Source organism: Silene latifolia, chromosome 10, assembly GCF_048544455.1.
Source record: "Silene latifolia isolate original U9 population chromosome 10, ASM4854445v1, whole genome shotgun sequence".
NCBI lineage: Eukaryota > Viridiplantae > Streptophyta > Magnoliopsida > Caryophyllales > Caryophyllaceae > Silene > Silene latifolia.
Window position 1 is genome coordinate 4,856,640 of NC_133535.1, and position 25,147 is coordinate 4,881,786.

Below are 25,147 nucleotides of genomic sequence, written 5' to 3' on the forward strand. Positions count from 1 at the left end.
CCCAGGCCCCAGCACGCGCACCCCCAGTCTGTGGTGTGGGTTGGGGCTCACTCCCCACCAACCTGGCCCGATATCAGTCTGATCCGGTTCGCACCAGCACAACTCTATGGGGGCAAACAACTAAACTACACCTTAATCAACCAAACGATGCCTTGTTAGTTGACAACTGCTATAGACTCCTACTTGTAGGGGAATATAAACTTAGCTTATCGAAAATACCCTTAATCGAAACGTCATGTTAGACATTGCCTTAAGTCAGTATAGACCCCCACTATGGTGCGCCTGAGGACCTTGATCACCGACTCTAGGGTTAACGCCTCATTCCCTATCATGGTGCACTCCAAAGAGAGTAGTGAGGACCCCCACTATGGTGCGCCTGAGGACCTTGGTCACCGACTCTAGGGTTAACGCCTCATTCCCTACCATGGTGCACTCCAAATAGAGTAGTGAGAGCTGTTCTTAGAACTTAGAAGTAAAAAAGAAATGTGAGATAATATTTCTATGAATTTTTTGTATATCTGGAATTGAGGAAATGGGTGGGTTTATATAGTCGTTATAGAGTTGGAACAGTCACATAAGAGTCATAAAATCTGGTGTTTAATGAGAATAAATCATAGTAATAAGGTGACAAAGTTATCACCCTTAAGGGTGTGTTTGGATAGTGAAAGTGGAGGGAAAGGGAGGGGAGGGGGAAGGAGGGAAGGGAAAGGGAGAGAAGAGAAGGGGAGGAGGAATGGGGTGTGAGTGTTTGGATACAATTTCCCTCTAAATCTTGCCTATTGTGGAGAGATTTTAATTAGGCTTAGAGGAGGGAAATTGGATCCCTCCAAATCTCTCCCCCTTCATTTCCCTCCACCCTCATTTGTTATCCAAACAAGAGATTTTAAATCCTCTACTCTCCCTCCCTTTCTTTTCCCTCTAAATCCCTCAATCCAAACACACCCTAAGTTTAGAGCAACATCCAACTCCAAAACTACTTCCTCAACCAAACAACATTACCTAATCCACATATTGTGTACAATCATACAGGAAATAAATTACATAACTTTAAACAGTCTTACAAAAAAATTATAAATAAAGATCATATATAGAAGCAAGAGGAGTTACAACAAAGTTATAAATAAAGATCATATATAGAAGCAAGAGGAGCATAAACATAACATAATAGGAGTAGTAGTAGTGCCTTCCACGTTCAATTGTCATAGTAGAACCAAAACATGAAACGTGTATAATTACCGTTTCACCCGTTGTTTCCGTTGACAAAACACAATCAAAATGCTCATCTCATTTTCTTTCAACTTTTTACGCCCCTCCACCTTTTTTCTCCTCTAATTTTTTCATTTTTTTCTCCAATTTTTCCCATCATAATTTCAATTACAACTTTTTTTTTTTCTTGGTAAATATTGCTGATTAATTTTCTTGAGAAATGTTCGATTTTCCAAGGTACCCACATTGCAAAATGCAACCTTTTTTCTTGTAAAAATTATTATGCATATGTTGTTGCATGTGACAATGTATAATACATATGTTCTTGATTGTTTTCCTTAAAATGTCAAATTTCGAGGCGAGCTAGCTAATAACAAAGGGTAGCAATTGTTTCCAAAACCTAAAAAAAATAGTTTTAAGAAATTTATTTTTTGATACCCAGATGACATTGTACATGTTAAATAAGTTAATAAGACAGTTTTTTTTTTCTACCGTACCTGAAATCCTGACTCCGTCACTGTTTTAATTTTTACGAATTTTGTTAATGTGGTTTCAGGTCATTATTGTTGGGTTGTGAGTTGTTGTGAATCAAGAGCATTCCATGACGAGCAAACCCACAGATTCTTCCTCTCAGGTTAGCATTTGATCATGAAAGTTTTCATCTTTTTATTTTTAATATTTTTTTTCATGAATAAATTGTATTATTCGTGGCGGAATTAGGGGGGCTAGCAGGGTGATTGCCCGAGTATTGGGAGCAATGAAAAAATTCAATCTTCTGTTAAATTGTTTGATATTTTTCTAGTTTATATGATTCCATAAAAGTTCCCGTCCTTAAATTTTTCGCCCCCTAACTACAAATCCGGTTTCTGCCATTGTGTATTATTATTAAGGTATAAAATATTACTCTCTCTGTCCCGATCATTTGTTGTTCTATTCCATTTTTGGTGCGTCTGTCTTTTCTATTTTAAAAATGAACTTGATGAGCAATTTGATCATTCACACTAAATTTGTGCCAAAACCAAAGGACAACTATTGGCGGGGACGGAGGGAGTAATTGGTTTGGTTAGGATGATTTCCTCACATGGGATCAGAGTTAATACTTGTGTACATGCAATATAATCTCAATATGGATTGTACCCCCTCCGTCCCAATCATTTGTTTACCTTTTTTATTCTGTGTGAGAGGTATTTTAATCAAAGGTAAACGAATCATTGGGACAGAGAGAATACATTCTTTTAAATTTGATTTTTTTGGGTATGATTCAATGTTCTTGGTTGATTATGCCTAAATACCATTTTTTGTGAGATTGTATGGGCTATGAAGCTAACTGTGGTGGTGATGGTTTTAGGTGTTGCCTCAAGGAGACAATGCTGCACTTTCCGGTCCTCTAGCGGGACCACCTGAGCATCAGGGATCACGGACTCGAAATCAGGTAGTTTTAGGCCCCATCATGTATTAAGGCTTGGTTGACAGCATAATCATATGTACTCATCACTCATGTTGCTCAATAGTCAGTATCTGTAGTGTTTTTAGTCTTGTTAGAAATGTTGCTCAATTACCATGAAGCATATGGTCTGGTATATAACCGAATAATAGTTGGAATTTATGACTTAAAAGTCATTTGGTTACTTCCTTAGGTATGATGAATTGGTTCGTGAATGCCATTTGATTCAAACTATAATTAGCTGCTGAGGCAGAATTTGATTATTGATTAGTCTGAAGGTTATGGCTTATGAGCGTTGTGACTGAAAAATAATTACTATCCCTAATTGTTTCATCATATCCTATTAGCAAAGTACTATGTAGACAAGAACCGCTTTTTGTTTTTTTGGAGTTTAAGGTGAGGGAAAAATGTAGAGCTAGTGTGCCAAGCATGATGTACTTTGTATACTTCTAATTTTTTGGATATTCGGATCACTATCAGACATTCAGACTGACCACAAATATTCATATTGGTCAGTGCTGTGAGTTTCTCGATAATGACACGAGGGTTCACATCTTGTTACTGCCTACTGCCTACTGCCTACTGGGTTTTTACTTATATCAGTGTAGTTCGTAGTTAATTGAGTTGGTCTCACATTTTGTGTACATGAGACAGTCTTTCAATAGAGTACTTGCATTTTAACATCCTTTCAATTGACTGCAGGTCTTTAAAAGCGGACCATTATTTATTTCATCTAAAGGTGAGGTTATATGCTTACTCTGTTACACTGTACATAGTTACATCTCCTCTTACTGTGTCGTTATAATATTCATTAGAAATTTAGTTACACTTCGGCACCAGCTCTTTTCTGCCTTTCCTTTTTTGATTGATAAATTTGAAAGAAGGACAGACAGTTCATTCCACGGTAAAGCTGACTTCGACTGTCATTGTCATTGTCATTGTTCTTCTCTAATCTAGGAATTGGATGGACGTCTTGGAAGAAAAGATGGTTTATTCTAACCCGTACATCTCTGGTTTTCTTCAGAAGCGATCCTGTAAGTTTGTTTGTTAACTTGAAATACTCTACTACAGGGGAACGACTATGGCGCATCCAGAAGTTCTTTTGTGTGGCGTCATTTTTAGTTTCGTTGTCAGTTATTCTATTCTATTATACTAGTGTTTTAAATTTTATGCATTAGGGGAATTTAACATGGTAAAACATCATGTCTAAAATCATATGGGGTCTCAAGAAGTCAAGAACTCGTAACCTTATGCTTGGCTACACAACTGCTGAACAGTAGGAAATTTAATGATTTCATTTTTGTATGTTTCGGTCTTGTGAGATCGATAGGTCGATAGCAGTTAGGCAGCAATCCATAGTCTTGATAATTAGATGTTATATTCATGGGAAAGCAGTACAGTAGTCATTAAGGGGTTTGCGTATTATTTCAGGGTGCTGCTCCTCAGAAAGGAGGTGAGATGAATCTAACGCTTGGTGGCATTGACCTCAACAACTCAGCTAGGTTGTCATATGTTTTAAACTTCTAACTTATGTTCCTTATTTTATTAATGCGAGGTTCTGAAATTGTTGAATGTATGATTTAATTTTTCAGTAGCCATTTCAAAGTCACTTGTTTGCCAATTTAGAGCAACGAGTCTTGTATGGTACTGTCTCATAGTTAAGACCAACCGAAATCAGTAGGTATACCTCATTGAGTTATATAAATAGTGGTTGTGGGTTGATCTCACATTTAACACCATCCCATTTGTGATTTTAGAAAGGTTAGAGGTAAGACACTTTTTCCGTCTAAAATTTTCCTGGAGGCTGGAGCCACTGATAATTGGAATTTCCGTTGGCCTTTGTGTTTGTTACAATGACAATTTCGATGTTGACTTAACCTATCTCATTTCTTTTTGATAGTGTCGAAGTAAAAGTGGATAAGAAGCTTTTGACAGTCTTTTTTCCCGATGGCCGGGATGGACGGGCTTTTACACTTAAGGTGCTGCTTTTCATCTTCTTCTTTCAGCATTGTAAATGTTTTTCAACAATTTATTCATTTTCTTTTAGTTTCATGGCCGTCTAAGTTTTATGATCAATGTTCAATTTCGGTTGGGAACTATGCTCACAAGTCGAATAATATGGCATATTCCGAGTCATGTTGCTCATATTATTGCAAAAGTTCTGTAAATCAACATTGGAATGTACACCTGATCTCCATCCAAAAAGATACATATATCAATAATTTTTTCCTTCTTTTGTTGCAGGCTGAAACTTTGGAGGACCTTCTTGAATGGAAGACTGCACTCGAGAATGCTTTGCAACTGGCACCAAGTGCAACACATGGTGCCGGACAAAATGGATTACCAAAAAATGAGCTGACTGACGCTGCTAATGGCTCTGCTGATCAGCGTAAGCTCCCTCTTTTGACAATTTTTTTTCTTCTCTTTTTTTTTTTTGCGTAAAATAGTGTTTCCTCTTCCGCTCTTGTCCTCTCCTGTCCTTTCTGCAAGCTTTGAGGCGTATGTATTCGGAAATAAAATCTGTCTTATTTTAGTATTATATGCGCAGTTACTCTTCAGAAATATACTAAATTTGCCGGTGGCTGCAATTGTTCTAATTAACATGCAAATAATTTTTGCGCTCTTTTTTTTTTTTCAGAAATGGACAAACCACCTAGCAAATCTATGGTCATTGGAAGGCCAATTTTGCTTGCTTTGGAAGATATCGATGGATCGCCTTCTTTTCTGGAGAAAGCTCTCAGATTCATTGAGGATCATGGTAAAGAGCTTTACCTATGTTGCTTTTGATTTCACTCAATTGTTTACTCGTTTGATAGCATGTTATCGCATGCCAACTTCCCTGATGCATCCTCTATTCCAACCAATTGTTTGCATTTTATTATAGATTAAATTTTTAAGTAAACACATGCAAGTGAGCAAGGAATTCTTATTCATCTCCACTCCACAAAACATACCTAGAAGGCTAGAAAGGAAATTTGAAGCCGTAAATAATTGGCTGAGATGGACGAAAACATACCGTTTTTGTTTCTTATTATTGCGTCTGAGTGTATGACAGCATGCTTTAATGTTTTGAGCACGCAACAGGGTCCAAGGTAGAAGGGGTCTTGCGGCAAGCTGCAGATGTTGATGATGTTCATCGTCGAGTTCGTGAATATGAACAGGGTATGTTTAATAATAACTTTCTGGTATTTTACCTAATATTTCAATATTCCGTTATTTTGCCATATCACTACTGATTTTTTTTGGTTGTTATACGCTGTTCCCTTTCATCGCTATACAGGGAAAACTGAGTTCTCTGCAGAAGAAGATGCTCATATCATTGGAGATTGTATTAAGGTATAACATTTCATCATGTTAGTTATCAGTTTTAAGCTGCTTTCAGTTTCATGGTTGAAATCGGTATTCTCATTTGTTCTTTTTTTTCTATGCAATATCCAGTACATCTTAAGAGAATTACCATCTTCTCCCGTCCCGGCAACTTGTTGTAACGCACTGCTGGAAGCTTTTCGTAAGTAGCCAGACCAACCCATGTGTTTTTTTTTTAAACATAGAGAGACTTGCATCGAAAATTATTGCCATTGTCTGATTGCTACTTCACTATATAAAAGTGCGTACAATTCTGTGCGACATTACTCCATTGCAAATGGAAATAACTTCCTAAGGCCTAAGCCACAGTTATATAATTTGGAGCAGTAATGTCGTCTCAGTTTCACGAACTTTTATGAAAATTCCTCAAATAAGGGCTAATTACAAATTTACAATGTCAGTTAGATTGCAATATTATATACTCGCTCTATGTTTCATTTTTCTTACCATTTCCTCCACACTTATGTAAAAATTTAATCATGTCTTGGTTGATTATGTTGGAAGTAAAAATCACTAACTTTACAGTATTGAACTCTCATATGTAGGAAGTGACCGTAACAACAGACTTAATGCTATGCGGACAGCAATATTGGAGACATTCCCAGAGCCAAACAGACGTTTGCTGCAGAGGTACGCAGTGTTGTAGCTTGCTATTGTCTCTAGAAGATTGACAAGGACCACTATATATTTTGCTGGTTCCGTCGGAGATATAGATATTGATAATTTGTGGCGGCAAGCATAAAATAACTCCCACTTTTGTGCATGAATTAAAATTGAGTTGTTACATTTGCTTAAATCTTGATTAATATGCTAACCTGAGCTTCTGGAAATTGCCACACTGAAATGTATGCATGTGTTAACAGGTGACGACTATGTCACTACGTTAAATTCATAGAAAATACTCTTAGCTAGTACAATATTACTGATTATCCTAATACCTCATTTGCTCCCGCCTATAACGATGTAGAGGGATGGATCGGTAGTACACAACCTTATCCCCTGTAGAGAGACTATTTTCGGATGACCTTTTCTGAAACTTGCATCGTTAAATCCATCTACTTCAGGAATCAAGATGCAAGGAGCTGAGAGTGTTTAGTGAGCCTTTTTAGTTTATTGTTTATTCCATCATATTCAAATGCAGAAAAAATAGCGAGTCTTTGGCTCCAATTGAATGAAAAAAAAAAGTATTTGGTGAAAACTAGTTCACTGTGTTTTTCCATCTGGCTGTGTTCAGGATCCTTTTGATGATGCAAACTGTGGCTTCAAATCAGACAGTCAATCGGATGAGTACATCAGCTGTTGCAGCTTGCATGTCTCCTTTGCTTCTCCGACCTCTTCTGGCTGGCGATTGTGAACTTGAGAACACACATATGGATGTGGCTGGTGATGGTTCTCTCCAACTTCTGCAAGCAGCGGCAGCAGCAAACCATGCTCAAGCTATCATCATTACTTTGCTGGACGAATACGACAACATATTTGGGGTAACTTCAAATGCGCCCTACTAAGGCGTGCTGGTACCACTTGGACATTAAGAGACATAATTTTGGAAAAATTACTAGTTTGATGCCCTGAAATTTTGGTGATATTAAACTTTCAACTCACCAAAATAGATTAAAATAGCTCAAACCTCAGTTTATCAAACCCAACCGGACTTCGAGAAATCTTAGGGTACCAAAAGTGAAATTAGCCTAAACCTCAGGGCAACGAAGCGATTTTTTTTGGTCTACTGTGTGCCTAATACCATGTAGTTACAGGTTTTGAGGTTCTTTTTTTGTCATCGCCTATATGCACATTCCCCTTCTACTTTCATTTCTGTTTAAAAAAGACAAGTTATCTGGCCGTTTTACATCTTTGTTTTTTACTTCCTTGTGTTGACATTTTTAAAATCAGTTCTGATTTGAGCTTTACTGCTTGTCAATAACACTTAACTTCAGGAAGGTTCAATGTCGGGTGCGTTATTCTCAGACTCAGATGAGAGCGGAAGTGGGACAGAGGAAGCCAGTGATGATGGATCGTATGATGAGGACGATTATGATGACGATGATGATTGTGAAGATGATGATCACGAGTATGCATCAGGTGATCATGATGAAGAGACAGATGGTGATGATGATGATGATGAACATTCAGTAATTGAGACATGTAGTGAAAGCGACGGGGATTGTAGTGAAAGTGGTGACCATGCAGAAAGTGATTCATATGATGAAAAGGCAAGTGCTTGTCTTTATCTTAATATGCATAGACACATACTAATGGCTCAAGAATAAGCTATCTCAACTTTAACTTACAGGCACAGCCTGACAGCATTAACATTGCATATATCGTCTCCATCCCATTTTTATTATTCTCATTTGCTTGCATAGACTGATAGTCAACCAATGCCAATTTAAATCATTAGTTTCTTCAAATATATGTGAAGTTACTATGTACTTCGTACAATTTCTCACGTTTGATTTATCAAAACAACTATTTCATATTTTCATCTTCAAAAAGTTGCAAGTATTCTCCCTGATTTGCAGGCTAGCAGGTCCAGCTCATTTTCCAAATCTTCTGAACGAGCTAATAATCATATAGCAAAGAAAAGATCGCCATCTTCTTCACCCTTGTCTCCAGCACCTCGAAATCGTAGTAGACAGGGAATTGATGATAATCCGAAGAAAAATAATGACAGATCGGTGGCTGAAGTTGATGACTTTGGTAAAGCACGTAGAGATACTAATATAGATACAGGTTCTCCAAATGTATCAGCTAGTTCCAGTCCACAATTTGGCAGTCAAAACTCATCAACTAGGCTCCGCAAAAATTCCCAAGCCAGAAATCCCAAGTGGGGTCGGACAGCGGTAAGTCTGTTTCCTTCCCTTGTACCCCAGGGAAAAAAGTGGCTTTTCCCTGTTGCTTACACCCTATATTGCTCCGACTCCATGTCTGAGTGTCGGAGTGTTGGGACATGCTGTTTCCCAAGGATTACTACACTTGGATACGATTGAAGTGTCTTGACCATAACTATAGACAGAAATGACACTGTTATTTCGACACCCTTTACTTTGGCGGCGTGTCCCATATCCAACACTTCAGCATTCCCACACAACATTGACGCTTCACCTACGCCAGAACCATGAAACTTTTTCAAACAGTAGCAGTGTTCCATGGTTTGGCACTCGATACTGTGTCGAATCTGACAACTGCAGTTGGATTAGTGTTAAGAACTTCAGATGGACACATCACAGATGTCCAACACGGGTTTCTATGGGGCACTAAAAAATAATGGTAGCATCCCAAATGCGTCCAGTTAATTAATTAAAATTTGTAGGGTAGTAAACTAGTAATTGACAAAAAAGGAAAAATAAGTATTTATAACAATGGATTGTCTAGCATCCCAAATGCATCCCGTTTCATGTCCCGTGTTTAGTCATGTTTGAAGAAAGTGTACCCAGTATGTTTACGAGTCGTGTGCCTTTCAGGCTTTCCGCTAAGTGTTTGATTACATGCATTAAAAATAACCCCTCTTATTGAAACTTAAGTGCTAAACACATTCGTTCTAATTTTTGGGCTCAGGCAAAAAGGAACCTTTCTATGGAATCCATTGATTTCTCGCTTGAAAATGAGTAAGTTTTCTTTGGACTTTTCATAATGAATTCTCATTTCGCCCATTTTATCAGTTTAGCTTCAGCACTTTAGGCCTCTAGGATACTACTAGACAATTTTCATTAGACAGTATCTTTTCGGGCACCAGCAATATTGTTGTCATTCCCGTGTGCTTTAAAGACAACCAAGTACGTAATGGATAGCATATTATATTTGTGGCATCGTGTCCCATTGTTCGGTATCCACACTTCATTTCAGGTGGAAAATAAAAAATTAGTTGCATCTTACACTCTGACAGGCTGACTCGTGCCCACGTCGACACTTGTATAGAATTTGTGTAGAACATAGATACAAAGTTCCTCAAAATGTGAAAATGTTCCTGATTTTACAATTAACTAACAGGGATGATGAAATCCAGCGACTTGAGGATACCAAGACTGATTTGCAAAATAAAATTGCAGAAGAGGTAGGAGAGTCATTTGTATTCTGGTGTTAGCAACATTAAGTATTTCTGTATGATATTTCATGCTTTTGCGTGTATCAATTGTAGGCTAATGGAAATGCAATACTTCAAGCAAGTCTTGAAAGACGAAAGAAAGCTCTTTATGAGCGCCGTCTAGCTCTTGAGAAAGATGTATGCATTCCTTTTTTTCTTTTAAGGTTGAAGTTTATTATTCGAAGATCTAACCATTTCTGTTAGATCTTCTAACTGCCATGGATCGTTTAAGCTGAAAAAAATATATGTCCCGCGTTTAAAACCTCACAGGTAAGTAGGCTACAAGAACAGCTGCAAAAAGAAAAAGATTTACGAGCGGCTCTTGAATCTAACACATATCAAGTTCCTTCCTCGGCGGGTATTAGTGAAAAGGTAAGTTGCACTCTTGCGTCCAATACGACTTTTATTCATTACTAGTCTCCTTGACTCTTTTCTGATTAACTTTCTCGTTGAAGACAAAAAATGATCTTCAGGAAATTGCCATAGCAGAAGAAAATTTCAATAACCTGAAGCAGAGGTTTGATGATCTTGGATCAGAGATTAGTCGTGAACGTGAATACAATGCAGCCCTTTTGCATAATAGGAATATTGAGCTACAGGATGCATCATTTCGACGGACAATGTTGTAAGATCATCCTTAAACCCTCACCTTCTCTACCTGCTTGATTTGCTTTTAACTTTCAGCTAGACCAAATAAATTGAACAGAGATAAGAATGAGTATGAAACCCAAACATGGTAACTTGAACCCCAATTGACCCAATCTAAACCATTGGCCCAAACTTTTACGGATCCTTATTGGCCTGATCATCCGGACGCAACCGAAAATGACCAGATTTGGTATAACCGAATTTGACTAATTTGAAATTATAGGCAAGTTCGTCCACATAATGGCGATAACTCATGTACATCACCGATTGACCTAACTTATGAAATGACCCATAACCTGAATACCCGAGTTGACCAACGTGAAGCGCATAAAATAGCCAAACTGACTCGGCCAAACTGACACGACCAGAATGACTCGTTTACCAGGTCTACCAGTAGTAATGTGTAACTTGGATTCCTTATGTGTAACCAGGATTCTTGGAATGCCCTTCATAGTGTGACGGTTCATGCATTTTGACCACTTGGGATTTCTTTCTGTGCATTGTTGTATTTATTTTCAAGTCATTTTGTAAGGCATCTCAATTGAGTCTTGACATATGTTTTTGTATAGGATTTAGGCTTTAGGACATACATTGCTATTGTGTGCGATAATGATTTCTCCAACACGGCTTGTATTATCACATTACCATCTATAGGAGGTGACAGTGCTAGGCAGTGAAAATCGACATCCTAATATAAACTTTGTTGTTGCTTGTCGCTAATCTTGTGATAAAACTAGGGATCAGATTGACAATATTCTCATGCTCCCGTATCTTTTGTTCCTTGCCATTGTAGGATGAATAACAAAGACAATGAGATGAAAGGAACTCCAAATCACATCGAAAAATTTAGCAGAGATGATGTAAGTGATCCTCTACTAACAGCTATAGATTTTGGATGTCTGGTTGATTCAGAAGGTCTCCCTCCCAACGTTTACGGTCTCTGGAATTAAGTGCCACACTAGTCAGTAAATCAAGTTTAATGTTACCAGGCCATGCGCTGTAAATTTGCATTGACTCTCTTTAATCCATCCTTAAATTTGAGATCTTTACATAGTGAAATTGGAGCTCTACATGTCGGGGCCCACCGCCCAAGTTACTGGCCGTCAAAAGGTGTATAAAAATGTCGTCAGTTGAACCTGTCAATAGCTAACTCAAATGATGCTTGTCAATTAAGTATAACCTATAAGCAAACATCGCATATTTAAATTGTCGGGTTTCCATTAGTTAATTTTTATGCTCTATGGATGTTGATTCATTATCAGTAACTTCTAATTAGCTTACTGATCGTGGTTTTTAGGGACAGCGAAATAATAGCATGGAAAGAGGTGACTGTGACAACGAAGGCAACAAGGAACCATCTTTGTCAAACAAAAACCTGAACCAGCCAAATGATGCATCACAAGCCGACCAATCTAAATTTGGAGGGATCCCAAATATTTCAACATCCTTTGAAGCTGTCGTCATGAAATCGAACCCTTCCACTAGGAAGTCTAGTTCAAAGGGTGAGGTAAGTGTATCCTGTATCTGCATTCTCCAGGCTACCATCTGCAAATCTAAAACACGCTATTTATTTTGGATCACATAAAGTTGTCTGCTTTCTCGTTTAGTTGAAAATGTCTTTGAAGCTACCTGTTTGCTATAATTAGCCGGATTTAGATTTTGGCACATATACTATCACCTGGCAAGCGGATCATTTTGATTGGGTAATTTCGGGTCTGAGTCGTGGGATAATTGAGGTTGTGTTTATTAAAATTTTCTTTTTATTAGTGTATCTGTTAGTATCGTGTAGTCATAACTTGAATTCTGAATTAGTAATTTTGGATCGTTCGTGTGGATTCAAGTCATTCTCGATTAGGTCTGTTTTCGGTTTGGGTGTTTCGGGTTAGGTCATTTTGAGGCGGGGTTCAATATATTGGGTCCAGTAGTTAGTTACTGGTCATGTTGGGACGATTTGTGTTCGAGCTATATTCGGCGTGTTCTATTCGGGTCTAACTCGGGACGCGGATTGTGAGGGTTTCACTCTGTCTACTATGTAACATGAACAAGTTATATGAGTTCAATTGGAGTAAACATCTGTTTTTGAATGACAGGGGGGAAGCTCGACTTCTGCGCTGTCCAAACTGACAAATCGACTAAATTTCTTGAAAGAAAGACGCAACCAAATTGCATCTGAGCTACAAAACCTAGACAAAGGCAAAGGATCGTCAAATCAACCTGCTTTAAGCCCCGGAAAGGGCAAAGCTCCAGAACTTCCAATAAATCCCAGCACCGACAAGCATAGTTCTGGAGGCAGCATTGTTCAGAACCAGGATAGTTCAACCAATGGAATGTCAACAGAAGGTGATAATAACAATGATAAGAAAAAGAACGACAACAAAAGCAGTTCTAACTCAAGATCGGATGCTCCATCGTATAGTTCAGGCAAGGGGATGCCCAACGAAGGTGATAGAACAGAAGGTGATAACAAGGATTACTGCAAAAGGAGTGATAAGAAAAGAAGTTCTAACTCAAAACCGGATGCTCCATCATCGTATAGTTCAGGCAAGGAGACGTCTAACGAAGGTGATACCAATGATAGCAACAGAAAGAATGATCATAACAAAAGTAACGAAGGTGATAACAAAGACGGTAATAGAAAGGGTTTTAGCTCAAAACCTGATGCTCCTATTTCTCAAAGTTCAGTCAAGGCCGGATCAACTGACGGCAATAGTAATGAGTATAACAGAAAGTCGAAGAATAAGGATGGCAACAAAAAGGGTTCTAGCTCAAAAACCGATTCCTCTTCACAAAATTTAGACCAATCTAGTCACCACCTCGATAGACTGAAGTCAGAAGGACAGTCATCAAGAAGTTCGGATAAGGGTCGACAGCAAGACGGGGCCCACAATTCTAGCACCTCTAGAACCTTATCATCCAGGTGATGGATATAGTCCTATATATGAAGCTTTTTAGTTTTATTTCTTCCATCCAAATGTAGCAAAGTCATTTATAGGCCGTTGGATCCCGATTTATTGGTAATCCCTGCTTATCATTAGCTTCAACCTAGTCACAGCCGAGACCAACCTAAATCCTTATATACTCTTCATTTAGTTATAGGGTGAACGGTTCTTCTCTCATTTATGACCGTCTCATATAAGTTTTGTGATTAGCTGTAGAGATTGACATTATAGATCTTCATCGAACCCTCTTTTGTACAGAACCACAGGTAGATGATACCTTTTATAGCTGAAGTTTTGAGATCATAATATATTGTTCTTTTTTATCCATTTTTTTAGCAGTAAGATTGTTAATTGTATGAAATACACTGTTATTTCATTTAATGATTGAAAAAAGTCTCCGTTTTGTTCCGTGTATCATCTTGGCTGATTTTTATCTTCCTCGAGATATAATTCCAACATGCTGAAAAATATAAAAATAATGTTAAAACTGTTCTTAACACCATTTTCATCTCGGATCATCCAGAAACAATGGTAAGCGGCGTGTTTCTGAAACAAGGGTAAGGCGGTCTGCCTTCATCCCTTCCCTATCCACAATAGGCGAGATTTATTGAAAAATGCAGGAGGAATGAGGAACATTTTTTTTTGCCCACAGTAAAAAAAATGCATCTATTTTTTTTTTCCGGGTGTAATTGTTCAATATACATTTTTACAGTTTACCTTAAAGTAGCATCTCAATTTCTCATGCTTCCTGGAGTGGAGCTAGTCCTGATATCTCCTTAAGTGGCTTCCAAATAACCTTCCTCCTGTTTACACAGACCAAACTCGAGACGGTCAATAGTAAGTCACATTACTGTAGTGTCTCAAAGACTCGCTCCTATAATGAGGTGTCGACTCCCATTGGAAACGAAAATGCAGTCAAGACGGTCGAGAGCAAAGATGCAAATAAACCCTGGAATGTTTTTAGCTTACCAATTGCCACATTCTGCAATAACCCTGACGTTGGGGCGAAGAGACGGAAGAAGAGCCAGAAATTGCAGCTCAGCTTTTGACAAAACCTGAACAATAGAAGTACATAATGCATAAGCATCCGAACCTGTACCGTCTTAGACAGGGTAAAAGGAGTCGGATGTACCTTGGCCTCGATAACCCAAAGCACCAGACCCTTAGCATCAGGAGGAAGTGCTTCAAGCCTATAATCAACTTCCGGCGGAAACCACCACCTTGATATTGGCTGTTTCCCTACATGAGGCTACATACATTTCTACCCCTCAATCGGAAAATTACTAAAACATACACCAATAAAACAACTCTGCTCTATCTGTTTTTTTTTTCATTGCTTTTGCTTTAGTTATGTGTGTAGGAAACGTAACAGAAGAGCTCATGACCTTGCTCGAAGGGTCATGAGTTTGCATTAGGAATTTTTTTTATCGGCTGCCAAAAAAAAAATAAAAAAACATCACCCCAGTGCCTAGCGCCGGCAAAAGCTGGCCCGACACGAAGAACCCAACCCGATACACCCCAAAAATTGGGTGAACCGAAACCGAACCGACCCAATAACCGATAGCAGCCTTATTTTTTCCAACCCGAACCCGACCTGACCCATGACCCGATATTTTCTCAACCCGATAATGAACTAGCTTAATAATGATTTAAATAACACTAAATTGACATTCATCTTAATTATTTTCATTTAAAAATACAATTAATACACCTACCCATTATTTAAACATAAATTACCATTTAAAACTGATCCGTTGATGTCCCGACCCGAAGATGACCCGACATGAGCCAAACCGACCAAACCCGTTACTGACCCGACATAACCCGACCCGTAACCAACCCGAGTGACCCGATTGCCACCTCTAGCAGTGCCTTAAGGGCTCTCGCTAATTGCGAGGTAGGGGAGTTAGATACTTAGATGTAGGCTATTTCAGAATGAACCAAGATGAAAATTGAGTCGAGAACTATATCAACCAACATAAAAACAACTAAATTTCAGCAGATAAGAATGTTTATTGAAACTCACAGGACAAACAGGATGAACTTTGATGAGGGTAGTCTCAGGATCACCCAACCCACGAGCCGACATATCAAGAAAATGGTAACCCTGATACCGTAAATTGTTCAAGTATCGGCCTTCATAACCGCCTTCATGAGGAGTATATATAGCAATAGACTTATGTTCCTCTACATCAGATAAAAACCTCCCAATATCAGGTTTCAGAAGATCACCTCCTATAAAATCTACAATTCCTCGTCCACACCGTACCACATTTACATTTCCCTTTCGATATCTAGCGTAGTTTTTCGAGTAATCCTTTGTTAGTAAGCGATTCGAGTTGATTATGTACTGTGATGATTTAAGTTTGCTTAATGTGGATAGTTTTTGGTTGTTAGACTTGATTATTGGTGGTGCTCCATATTGTAAAGAAGCCATTTTTTTGGTAGTTGATAATTTGTTGTGTTAATGCTTAGTTTTATGATTAATTGATTATAGTTTGAGAAAAATTAGTTATGTAATGTTTAAATTTGTATGGTGAAGATTGAAGAAGGAAGATAAGGAGTGTATGTATATGCCTAAGTTGCATTAGTCTCATACTCTCATGCATGGACCATATGCATCCAAACCCATTTTATTTGTTTCAACAATTTCTTGTTTAAAACGGACATATTCGTCTTAAACAATGAAACATGTAAAATAAATTGATGAGAGAAAAAGTAGAACACAAATGTCTACGAAATGACAAATTCTTGTCCCTAATTCCACCTATATGGAGTAGTATTTGACCCGTTTTACATTTAAGACGATTTAGACGGATATGACCATTTTAAGGGAAACCAACCGGTTTGTTTTATGGTGAGTGATCATGTTGCCTTAGTTCATTTGAAGATAGCTAGTTTAGGGCTGAGCAAAAAATCCGATTATCCAAACTGATCCGATATCCGATCTGAATCCGATCCGAAATTTTGGATATCCGATCCGAAAGTTAAGTTTGGTTTGGATATCTGATCCGAAATCTTTGGTTTTGGTTTGGATATGGATATTAGAATTAAAACATTTGGATATCCGATCTGATCCGAAACTATAGTTTTCTAATATAATTTCGAAAAAATAAATTTTTACTTGATACAACAACTTAATTAATGTTTAAAATATTAGAGAAATACTTAGGTGGTACTTAAATTTTATAGCGAGAACATTGGGATAAGAATACAAAAGAAAATTATAATGTAAAACTATGAATATAATCCTCTTTCAAACTTAATTTTAAAGTAAATTCAAAAGTATGGATATCCGATGGATATCCGCATCCGATCCGATTATTTTGGATACCCGAACATTGGATATCCGAGACATTTGGTTTGGATATTGAATATCTAACTTCAAGATTTCTAATATGGATATCCGATCCGAACTAGCACTTTGGATCAAATATCCGATCCGTACTCTGCCCTAAGCTAGTTAGTAATAATGTTAGCTAGATTAGATGTATATATATAGAAACTTGCCACTTCCGTCTCAATTATTTGTTTACCTTTGTTATATTTGATTAAAAAACCCTTTATAAAAATGATCGGGTTGGAGAGAGTATAACTACTTTGTAAGTTTGTATGGATGCCCTATTACACAGTCACACTACCTATTGTTGAGTACATGATGGATGATCAATTCGAGTTAGGTCATTTTTTATATACTTGCATTTAGGTTCGGATTGGGTTTTTTCATTTAAGGTTCAAGTATAATTCAATTGGTTGTGGATTATGTCATTTAATAATTAGGTTTCGAGTCATATAACCTATGTACTCGTATCAGATTTGTTACTCTCTTAAGCTTAAGACGTCATCCTTTGATGCAATGTGGTTCATTTTATTCTAGCTAAAATGACTATGTTATAAGTTTAGGACTGTCTTAAACAAGACTAACTCACAATAAGAAACTTGCATAATGAGATTCAACATATATAATTAATCACAATTAGGCCACCATGGACCAACTTTTACATAACATTGACAATTAATTAAAAACAACAAATTTCATCACACAAATGCTTAATTTAAACAATAATTAAACCCTAATTACAAAGCTCACGCGCGATACCCAATCGAGAATTAACAGTATCAAACATAATCCTAAGATTTTGTTGTTGTAAACTAGCAATTATATTAAGCACAGAATTCACATTACTTGGAGCAGACGCCATTGCTAAACAAGCCAAATTTCCTGAACTACTATGAATCAATGTATTTTCCAAAGGTAACTTCAAGTCCAAGTCTTGAAAATGTAATGTTATTGTGGGGGCCACTTTTTCATGTGTCACAGAAAAACATGTGTCAAATGCCCCAAGTGAACTAAATGGGCCTTGAGTTTGGTTTCGATACTCGTCTCGGATTGAGTTATAAACGGGTTGGACGAATCGTGTTATGACTGTGCCTGAATCGATTATGGTCCCGGCCCCAGTGTTTGGGTCGAATGAGAGGAATTCTTGGGGGATAGGGACTTGGACCCGGCCTACGGTTATTCCGGTTAGGTTAATGTAGTAAAGAGAGGGTCGGTGTGGGTTGTGTAAAAGCGGTGTGGTTCGGATATTCCGAGGCTGGCCGATTGGGCCTAGTTTAAGTGATCCGGAAAAGTAGTAGGATTTGTAACTTGGTAGACAATATGAGAAAAGCCCATTATAAAGGGATGTTGATTGGGCCATTAAGGATAGTGATCCGCGGCCCAAGCCCAATAACCCTTGGGGCGGGATATTGGATCCGGATACGGCATTAACGCACCCGAAAGCGTAATTAGGGATATTATCTTTGCCTAATGACAAATTATCATGTGATAATGTGGCTACAAAGGATGAATCTCCGCCGTAGGATTGGTTGAATTGGCAAGCTTCTGGGCCGCTAGATGTGCACATAAGCCCACGGACTGTGGTCGCGCTACATTGGGCTGAATCACAGTCCATGGGCCCATACGTTGATGAAGTGTTAGGTGAGAACATAGTGGATGAGCACCCTAGGCACCCGGAACACGGGACCCACCCCGCGTCTAGACTCGTGTCTAAGACCATGAACATTAGTTGGCCCGGTGTACCAACCGTGGCACGGACTAAATAATTACCAATGTTTAAGACTTGTTGGCCCGAAGCTATTGGGGCCGAAGTTGTTTTTTGTTCCTTAATCAGACTATCTAAGAATGAAACCCGCTCAGAGTCTTTTGAGGCCATTTTTAAGACAGTAGTGGCCCATGGGTCGGGTTTTTGGGTTGAGAAAGGCGAGCATTGGCTTTCGATGTGGATGATGGATAGACCGGAGGTGTCGGGTTTGGATTCGGAGCATGGTGATGGATTGTTATGAGCACCTTTGGTGGTTGTGACAAGAAGGGCATAAAAGAAGAATGTTGTTAGCAAGTCCATAATAATTGGACTTGGATGATTAGTTATAGTGAGTTTGTTTTTTGAGATAAGGATTTTGATGAAGTGTGCATGCATGAGTGAGCCAATATATAAGGAGAAGTAGTTAAAGGCATTCCAAGTTAAAAATGCACTCGTGACTGGTGACATTATTGTGCATGATTATGTCAAGGCATTTCTCGCTAGAGTTATTCATGAACTGGACGACTCATTATTAGACCTAACTTGTCTGTTTGCTAATAAAGCGGACTTGGACAATGTGTGAATTAAATCATGAAAAAGTTATTAGCAACCAGAGCTGGCCAACAGCACAGGGTGACCCGGCCCTGCTCGCCTCGCTCTACGGGCTCTTTCTGCTCACAGCCAGGCCCGACCCGTCTCCACTCTCTGGCCGGGCCTGGGTCACAAATTCCAAACTCGGCCCGCCCTTGGCCAAGCCGGGTCAAACATACTCCCAACCAGGCCCGACCAAGCCCGTCCCTCCCCCTGGCGGGTTCAGGGCGTATCCAGGTGAGTCCGACCCGCCATCGGGTCAGCCTGGCCCGGCTCGAAGACAGCTCTATTAGCAAATCTATCCCATGCGATATTTATATCTATACCTAGCTCCGACAATAAAACTCAAATATGCGAAATTTGTTAAACAGAATGATCGTTTTCTATAGTCTATACTCGCCCATGCCTACATCCGCTGTATTATTGGAGTATCACAATCAGTGACAAGAAGGATATTATTTTATCTGTTTTAATCTTAAAATGAATATAACCGTCTTAAGGGTAACCTAATCGAGTATCAATTATGGTCATCAATATATGGGTAAGCAACAAGTTGAGATGATAAAAGCTGATAAAGACAAAGTTGTATATTAATGTGAACCCAAGCAACGTAAAAGAAGACGAAATAGCAGTAAGTTTAAATGCTAGCTTACACCAGATAAACAATAACGTAAAATGTCATGCAGAAATAGAAGTATCCTTGCAGAAATAATATTTTCAGGAAGAATCAAGCTAAATGCATGGGATGTCAGATCATCACAATTCACATGACAATGTGTTGAAGTTCCAAAATTATAACACTGAAAATTTTCATTAATCAAAAAACTTTAATTCATGTAACTTTTGTTTTAATTAAGTTAATAACTTATTTTAGTGCAAACCAAGCTAATCATGAAATTGTCTCATACAAAAACATACAAGAAGAGTTGGCGTAGATCAAGAAGCTAACAGTTGATTAATTGGTTTTACTTAAGACCATCGTAACTTAAGATCTCTTACAACCTCGTTTTATTTTCAAAGCTGTTTTAAATTCAGACGGTTTTAAATAAGAATTGATGATAAGCTAGTAATGAAATATTGCTAGTACAGTACTCCCTCCTATTCGGAATAACTGTTCTATTTGAACAATGGCACGAAAATTAAGGAATGGAGTTAAAATAATGAAAAGTATTGTATAGGGGTAAGAATATAGGAGTTAAATAATGAAAAATATTGAATATGATGGTTTAGGGGTGGTTGAGGTGGTAAATAAAGAAAAGAGTCAAGGGTAGGAAAGTCAAAAAACATGTCCAAATATGGCAAATGAGACAGTTATGTGAATAGACGGAAATGGCAAATGGAACAGTTATTCTGAATAGGAGGGAGTATATGATATCCAAGAATCTAGCTAGCTCAAATGATTAATATTATGAACACAGTTTAATTATTTGGTGGGTAATTAAGGAATAATAACAGTAAGTACACTATTATTATAATAAAGGGCAGCTCGTGAACTGAGTTAGGCCTCTCAAAGTTGAATGAAGCTGGAATTTTTTTGTCCTTGATGAAAAATGTTTCACGAGACTAGGGTCGGCCTTATCACGGGTGTGCACTAACTTGTGTCCTCCTCCATTATTATTTGTATCTCGTGATTCAGTCTAACTAAGTCATAAGACAAGAATAATAATGTTACTTCAATAGTTCAATAACGCTTGTTTGACTGGAGACGGTTTCAAAATAAACTTATTTCATGAAGGGAAAGAATATGCTAGCTTTTAATGTTGTCTTGAGTCAGATCACTAGCTAGATCAGCTAGTATCGAACTATCGACAAAAATGATTTATTTCGATTAGATGTGATATGTGGAATATTTCATCTAGACCTGACAAAACGGATATGAATCGAATGACCCGGCCTGAATAACCCAACCCATACCCGTTTTAAGGATGTGAATCTGACCCGAAACCTGAATTGATCCGAGCATATCTTACCCGACCTGAATGTTAATTGTTGCATACTGACCGCTGTCCAAAAATAAGTTGGTAACAATTAACGAGACGACTGACCTTTTTGGCAGGTCTATTTTCATCTACTCCGTATATCACGATGGATCCGCAATGATTTAGATTGACAACGTAGACTGAAGATCGATCTCCACACTGGCTCAAATCGACTTTCAATTGGTTCAATTTCTCGTTTTGTCTACTCCCCCATTCCTGGGCCCCAACCCGAAATAATTTAGGACGAGTGAAATGGTAGTATTAAATCTAGCCCTTGACACTGAATTCGCACCCTTGTTATAAATCTTTGAAAGTTACCACGATCACATTTTAAGACAACGCGAGACCACTGGCCAAAAAATTAAAACCGTAACTATCAAAATCAAGCCAAAAACTCGGATTCTAGAATCAAATCTCAAATCGAGATTTAAAATCATGATTCATGAGTGTTCTCCTACAATTACAAACATAATGAACATTTTGAACATATGAACATATGTACAGTACACATTATGAACAACAACAGTTTTACAGACACTTGTTTTTATTTAGGAGCGGAAAATACAGAGACGACACTAAGAGCTGGTAACAAGTCAAGCAGCAACCAAAGAAATCCACACATCCGATAGTTTTATCTACCAGTTCCAGACACGGATAGGCGAGGAACGTAACAAAGCACTTGTAAGTAGCGAGACTAGCAACTACGGGTTTCCTCGTTAACAAAGATTGATTGTATCATAGACCACCGTAATATGCTGCAGCGCAAAACGAAAACACCAAATCAGCAAAGATTGAAAGCATAAATTCAGCAAACATTAACTATTACAGTCTTTTTCCGCGGACTAACTAAATGACTGTCAATGCTGCGGGCCGGGTCGGGTCATTATCGGGTCTGCCAATTTTATTGAATTACTTTTAGCCATTAAGATTAGTATTTCGACCATTATTTGGTTTAATTTCTTCATTATTAAGTCAAAGGTATCAAACTAAGCACTAATTCGCTTTCAATTTATCGGGTCCTCTAATCGAGTCAACAGCGTATCGGGTCGTCATCGGGTCGGGTTCAGGTCACTGATTATCGGGTCGTGTCGGGTTACGGGTCATCATATAGTAGGGTCGGGTCTGTTTTGGGTCGCAATATTTTCGGGTTCTGTTCGGTCGGGTTTGCTAGGGTCGGATCAGACTTGTCAGCTTTAGCTACGATACCTGGTAAAGTTTGCCCAGATTCCGCTTTCACTATTATAACGGGGCAAGACGCTTGATGGCTGCAATACTTACTCACACTCCCCGATAACATCCTGCCAATGTACAAAGAATTAAGACGAGGTTAGCATAGTTTCAGCTCCAAACGTTAACAGTTCAATGGCGGATTTAGTGGGACTAGCAGGGGCGCTCGCCCGTGCTAGTCAACAAAAAATCAAAAAGTTTTAGTTAAAATTTTGGGAAATTTTTAAGTTAGGTCATTATTTGTTCACTTCTGCTAAGATTTTTCACCCCCAGCCATAAATCCTGGCTCTGCCCCTGTACACGTTGATTCATAGGGTGGATAATAAGAATAAAAATACCTCTTGAATCGTCCAAATGATCGGCTTCCCATAACCAGTAGATCAGCATGCAATTCGTCAACAACTTCACAGATCTTACGTTTCGGATTTCCAATAACTACGCGAGTTTTGACAATTACCTGAAAACAAATATTCCAATTAAAGGGAGTAAGACCAACATTTTTCAGGATCCTGATAAATACTCTCGTCGTCCTAATCATTTATTCATCTTTGATTAAAAATACCACTCAAAATAAATATAAAGGGTAAACAAATAACTTAGACGAAAATAGTATTAAAAGGAAAATGTCAATTAAGCCGATGCTTTAAAATCTAAGCTTTAAAATCAAATGTTAAATTGACCAAACCAGAATAACCTTCGCACTTTTTACGCGAAATACCAATCATCATTTACTCGTTAATAAACTCTACTCTATACCCTGCAAGGGTAAAATCTAATGGTTAAAACGTGCGTGAAATTCTCAAAAGTCTCTGGTTCAAGTCTCGTCTGCCTCTGAGGCTATCACCTCCTAAAAAAGTGGTTGACCCGGTATAGGTTTTATATGCATACAACTATTTCATTCCATTTTTTGTCCACGTACTAACGACTAGGTACCGTGTACCGAAATTCAATAAATCCGAAAAAAAAAAAAAAAGCTCACATTATTTTCCGCGCAAATTTTTAAAGCTTCTTGGAGGATAGCATCAGTGATACGTCTTTGGTGATCTTCAATTGCGGCCTTAAACGCTGGCACTTCGACATCTATTATTTCGTCAATAAAAAAACCGTCAACGACCGATTACATACATACATAAAACGAATGAAATAATAAAAGAGTACGTATAGACGTAACTGGCACCACCAAAGGGAATTGAACCGGGATTAAACCCAACAGCAATAGACGGCGGAGATTGAACGTGAAGTACGACGAATGATCCACCATTTAACGGTGATCGGACCGATACGTTATCTAAGGCCCATCGTAAAGCATTCATGCTTTCATTGCTTCCGTCTACTGCCACCACCACATTTCGCAATTGCGTATCCATAATTTTATAAACACTGATTACGCGTTATAGTTATATTGATTGATTGATTGATAGACTGGTTGATATAATTCGAACGTTAATGAACCCGAGCCGATTTTAGAGGATAGATAGACTATTACTACGGAATATTGGTCCGTAGATAATATGTTTGGTAGTTGGTTGATCGCGTTGTTATATTGTGTAATGCGCTCGTTAACAGTGTTACGCTTACGCCACAACTATTTGAGGTACAAAGTTGACCTACCTTTATAGGATGAGCTGTATGGCGTCTATGAGAATCGGTATGCTTGCCCGGGTGTGAATGAGTCATTTTTTTTCGATAAGTCATTGACGTGCGAAAAATTCGGTTTGAACTCGGTCAAATATTTATCTTAAGTTTCGAGTTGAAGTTGAGCCTGAGCAAATCCGAATTGACGTTGAAATTTGAATAGTTCTAATCGGAAATTTGCTTCCTCGATTTTATTTTGCATTAATGTATATATTATCCGTATGATTTAGTCTTCATAATATTATCGTAAACAATTTTATTTTGAATTAGATTTATTTGAACGGGTGAAAAATTAAATTAATGAATAAACTGAACTTGAATTGAGCTCGAATCTTTTTTTTAAACAGGACCTAACCTTCAATTTTTGACCAATAAGTAATTGAGAACTCGGTCAAAAAATCTGGTTTGAAGTCGGTCAAAAATCTATCTTAAGTTTTGAGTTGAAGTTGAGCTTGAGCAAATCCGAATTGACTTCGAACTTTGAATAGTTTCAATCGGATATTTGTTTGCTTCGTCTTCGTAATAGTATAGTAAACAATTTTATTTTGTATGTACATTTAATGAGTCCGAGTAATATTGATTTTCAACTAGATTTGACGAGGTAAAAATAAAAATTAATGATTAAACTGAACTCGACTAAATCCCAAGTCTTTTTTTAAACAGGACCTAACTTTCAATTTTTTATGCCAAATCTAATTTCGTGGCTAAGTTTTTCATGACAATTTTAACCTACATCTATTTTAAACTCGAGGTCAGATCGACTCGATTATTTTAATAAGTGGCCCAAATTTTATGATTTCGTTCTCCTTTGGACATTTTCTAATCGTCGCACCCTGCCTGCCTACTCCTCTTTTAGTGGCTGAGAAGGCAAGAAGAAAAAAAAAGGATCACTAAACGTGTTTGAGAATTATTTGAGTAAATTAAGAATTATGCTGAGGTATTAGAAA

General features: G+C 38.0%; 4 protein-coding genes across 6 annotated transcripts; 1 reads left to right on the forward strand and 3 right to left on the reverse strand.

The window, feature by feature from the left end:
* The first annotated feature begins 1,118 nt into the window (after window positions 1-1,118).
* LOC141604812 (rho GTPase-activating protein REN1-like) lies at window positions 1,119-13,986 on the forward strand. Of its 2 annotated transcripts, none has more exons than XM_074423318.1 (24): window positions 1,119-1,443; window positions 1,763-1,840; window positions 2,555-2,638; window positions 3,353-3,389; window positions 3,608-3,684; window positions 4,082-4,152; window positions 4,551-4,629; window positions 4,895-5,039; window positions 5,289-5,408; window positions 5,735-5,812; window positions 5,931-5,986; window positions 6,089-6,158; window positions 6,562-6,646; window positions 7,251-7,497; window positions 7,951-8,226; window positions 8,536-8,856; window positions 9,572-9,621; window positions 10,004-10,067; window positions 10,152-10,235; window positions 10,368-10,469; window positions 10,553-10,722; window positions 11,539-11,605; window positions 12,043-12,252; window positions 12,836-13,986. In XM_074423318.1, the coding sequence occupies exons 2-24, from the start codon at window positions 1,808-1,810 to the stop codon at window positions 13,664-13,666; spliced, it is 3,357 nt and encodes a 1,118-aa protein (XP_074279419.1). In that variant the 5' UTR covers window positions 1,119-1,443; window positions 1,763-1,807; the 3' UTR covers window positions 13,667-13,986. The 2 variants fall into 2 exon arrangements, with proteins under 2 accessions (XP_074279419.1, XP_074279420.1); XM_074423319.1 differs by having other exon boundaries at window positions 1,324-1,443; window positions 12,049-12,252.
* On the reverse strand, window positions 13,933-16,289 carry LOC141604813 (NAD(P)H-quinone oxidoreductase subunit N, chloroplastic). Of its 2 annotated transcripts, XM_074423321.1 has the most exons (5): window positions 15,711-16,289; window positions 14,817-14,933; window positions 14,654-14,739; window positions 14,402-14,487; window positions 13,933-14,144 (listed from the first exon to the last, which is right to left on the reverse strand). In XM_074423321.1, exons 1-4 carry the CDS (start codon window positions 16,119-16,121, stop codon window positions 14,424-14,426), a joined length of 678 nt encoding a protein of 225 aa, XP_074279422.1. In that variant the 5' UTR covers window positions 16,122-16,289; the 3' UTR covers window positions 13,933-14,144; window positions 14,402-14,423. The 2 variants fall into 2 exon arrangements, with proteins under 2 accessions (XP_074279422.1, XP_074279421.1); XM_074423320.1 differs by lacking the exon at window positions 13,933-14,144 and having other exon boundaries at window positions 14,401-14,487; window positions 15,711-16,287.
* Window positions 16,290-17,623: 1,334 nt separating this feature from the next.
* LOC141604814 (aspartyl protease AED3) lies at window positions 17,624-19,171 on the reverse strand. Its single transcript, XM_074423322.1, has one exon. The coding sequence runs from the start codon at window positions 19,162-19,164 to the stop codon at window positions 17,758-17,760; it is 1,407 nt and encodes a 468-aa protein (XP_074279423.1). The 5' UTR covers window positions 19,165-19,171; the 3' UTR covers window positions 17,624-17,757.
* A 2,553-nt stretch (window positions 19,172-21,724) lies between these two features.
* On the reverse strand, window positions 21,725-24,117 carry LOC141607040 (universal stress protein PHOS32-like). The gene is made up of 5 exons (XM_074426415.1): window positions 23,737-24,117; window positions 23,545-23,645; window positions 22,904-23,022; window positions 22,545-22,636; window positions 21,725-22,093 (listed from the first exon to the last, which is right to left on the reverse strand). Exons 1-5 carry the CDS (start codon window positions 23,930-23,932, stop codon window positions 22,074-22,076), a joined length of 528 nt encoding a protein of 175 aa, XP_074282516.1. The 5' UTR covers window positions 23,933-24,117; the 3' UTR covers window positions 21,725-22,073.
* Between the last annotated feature and the right edge of the window lie 1,030 nt (window positions 24,118-25,147).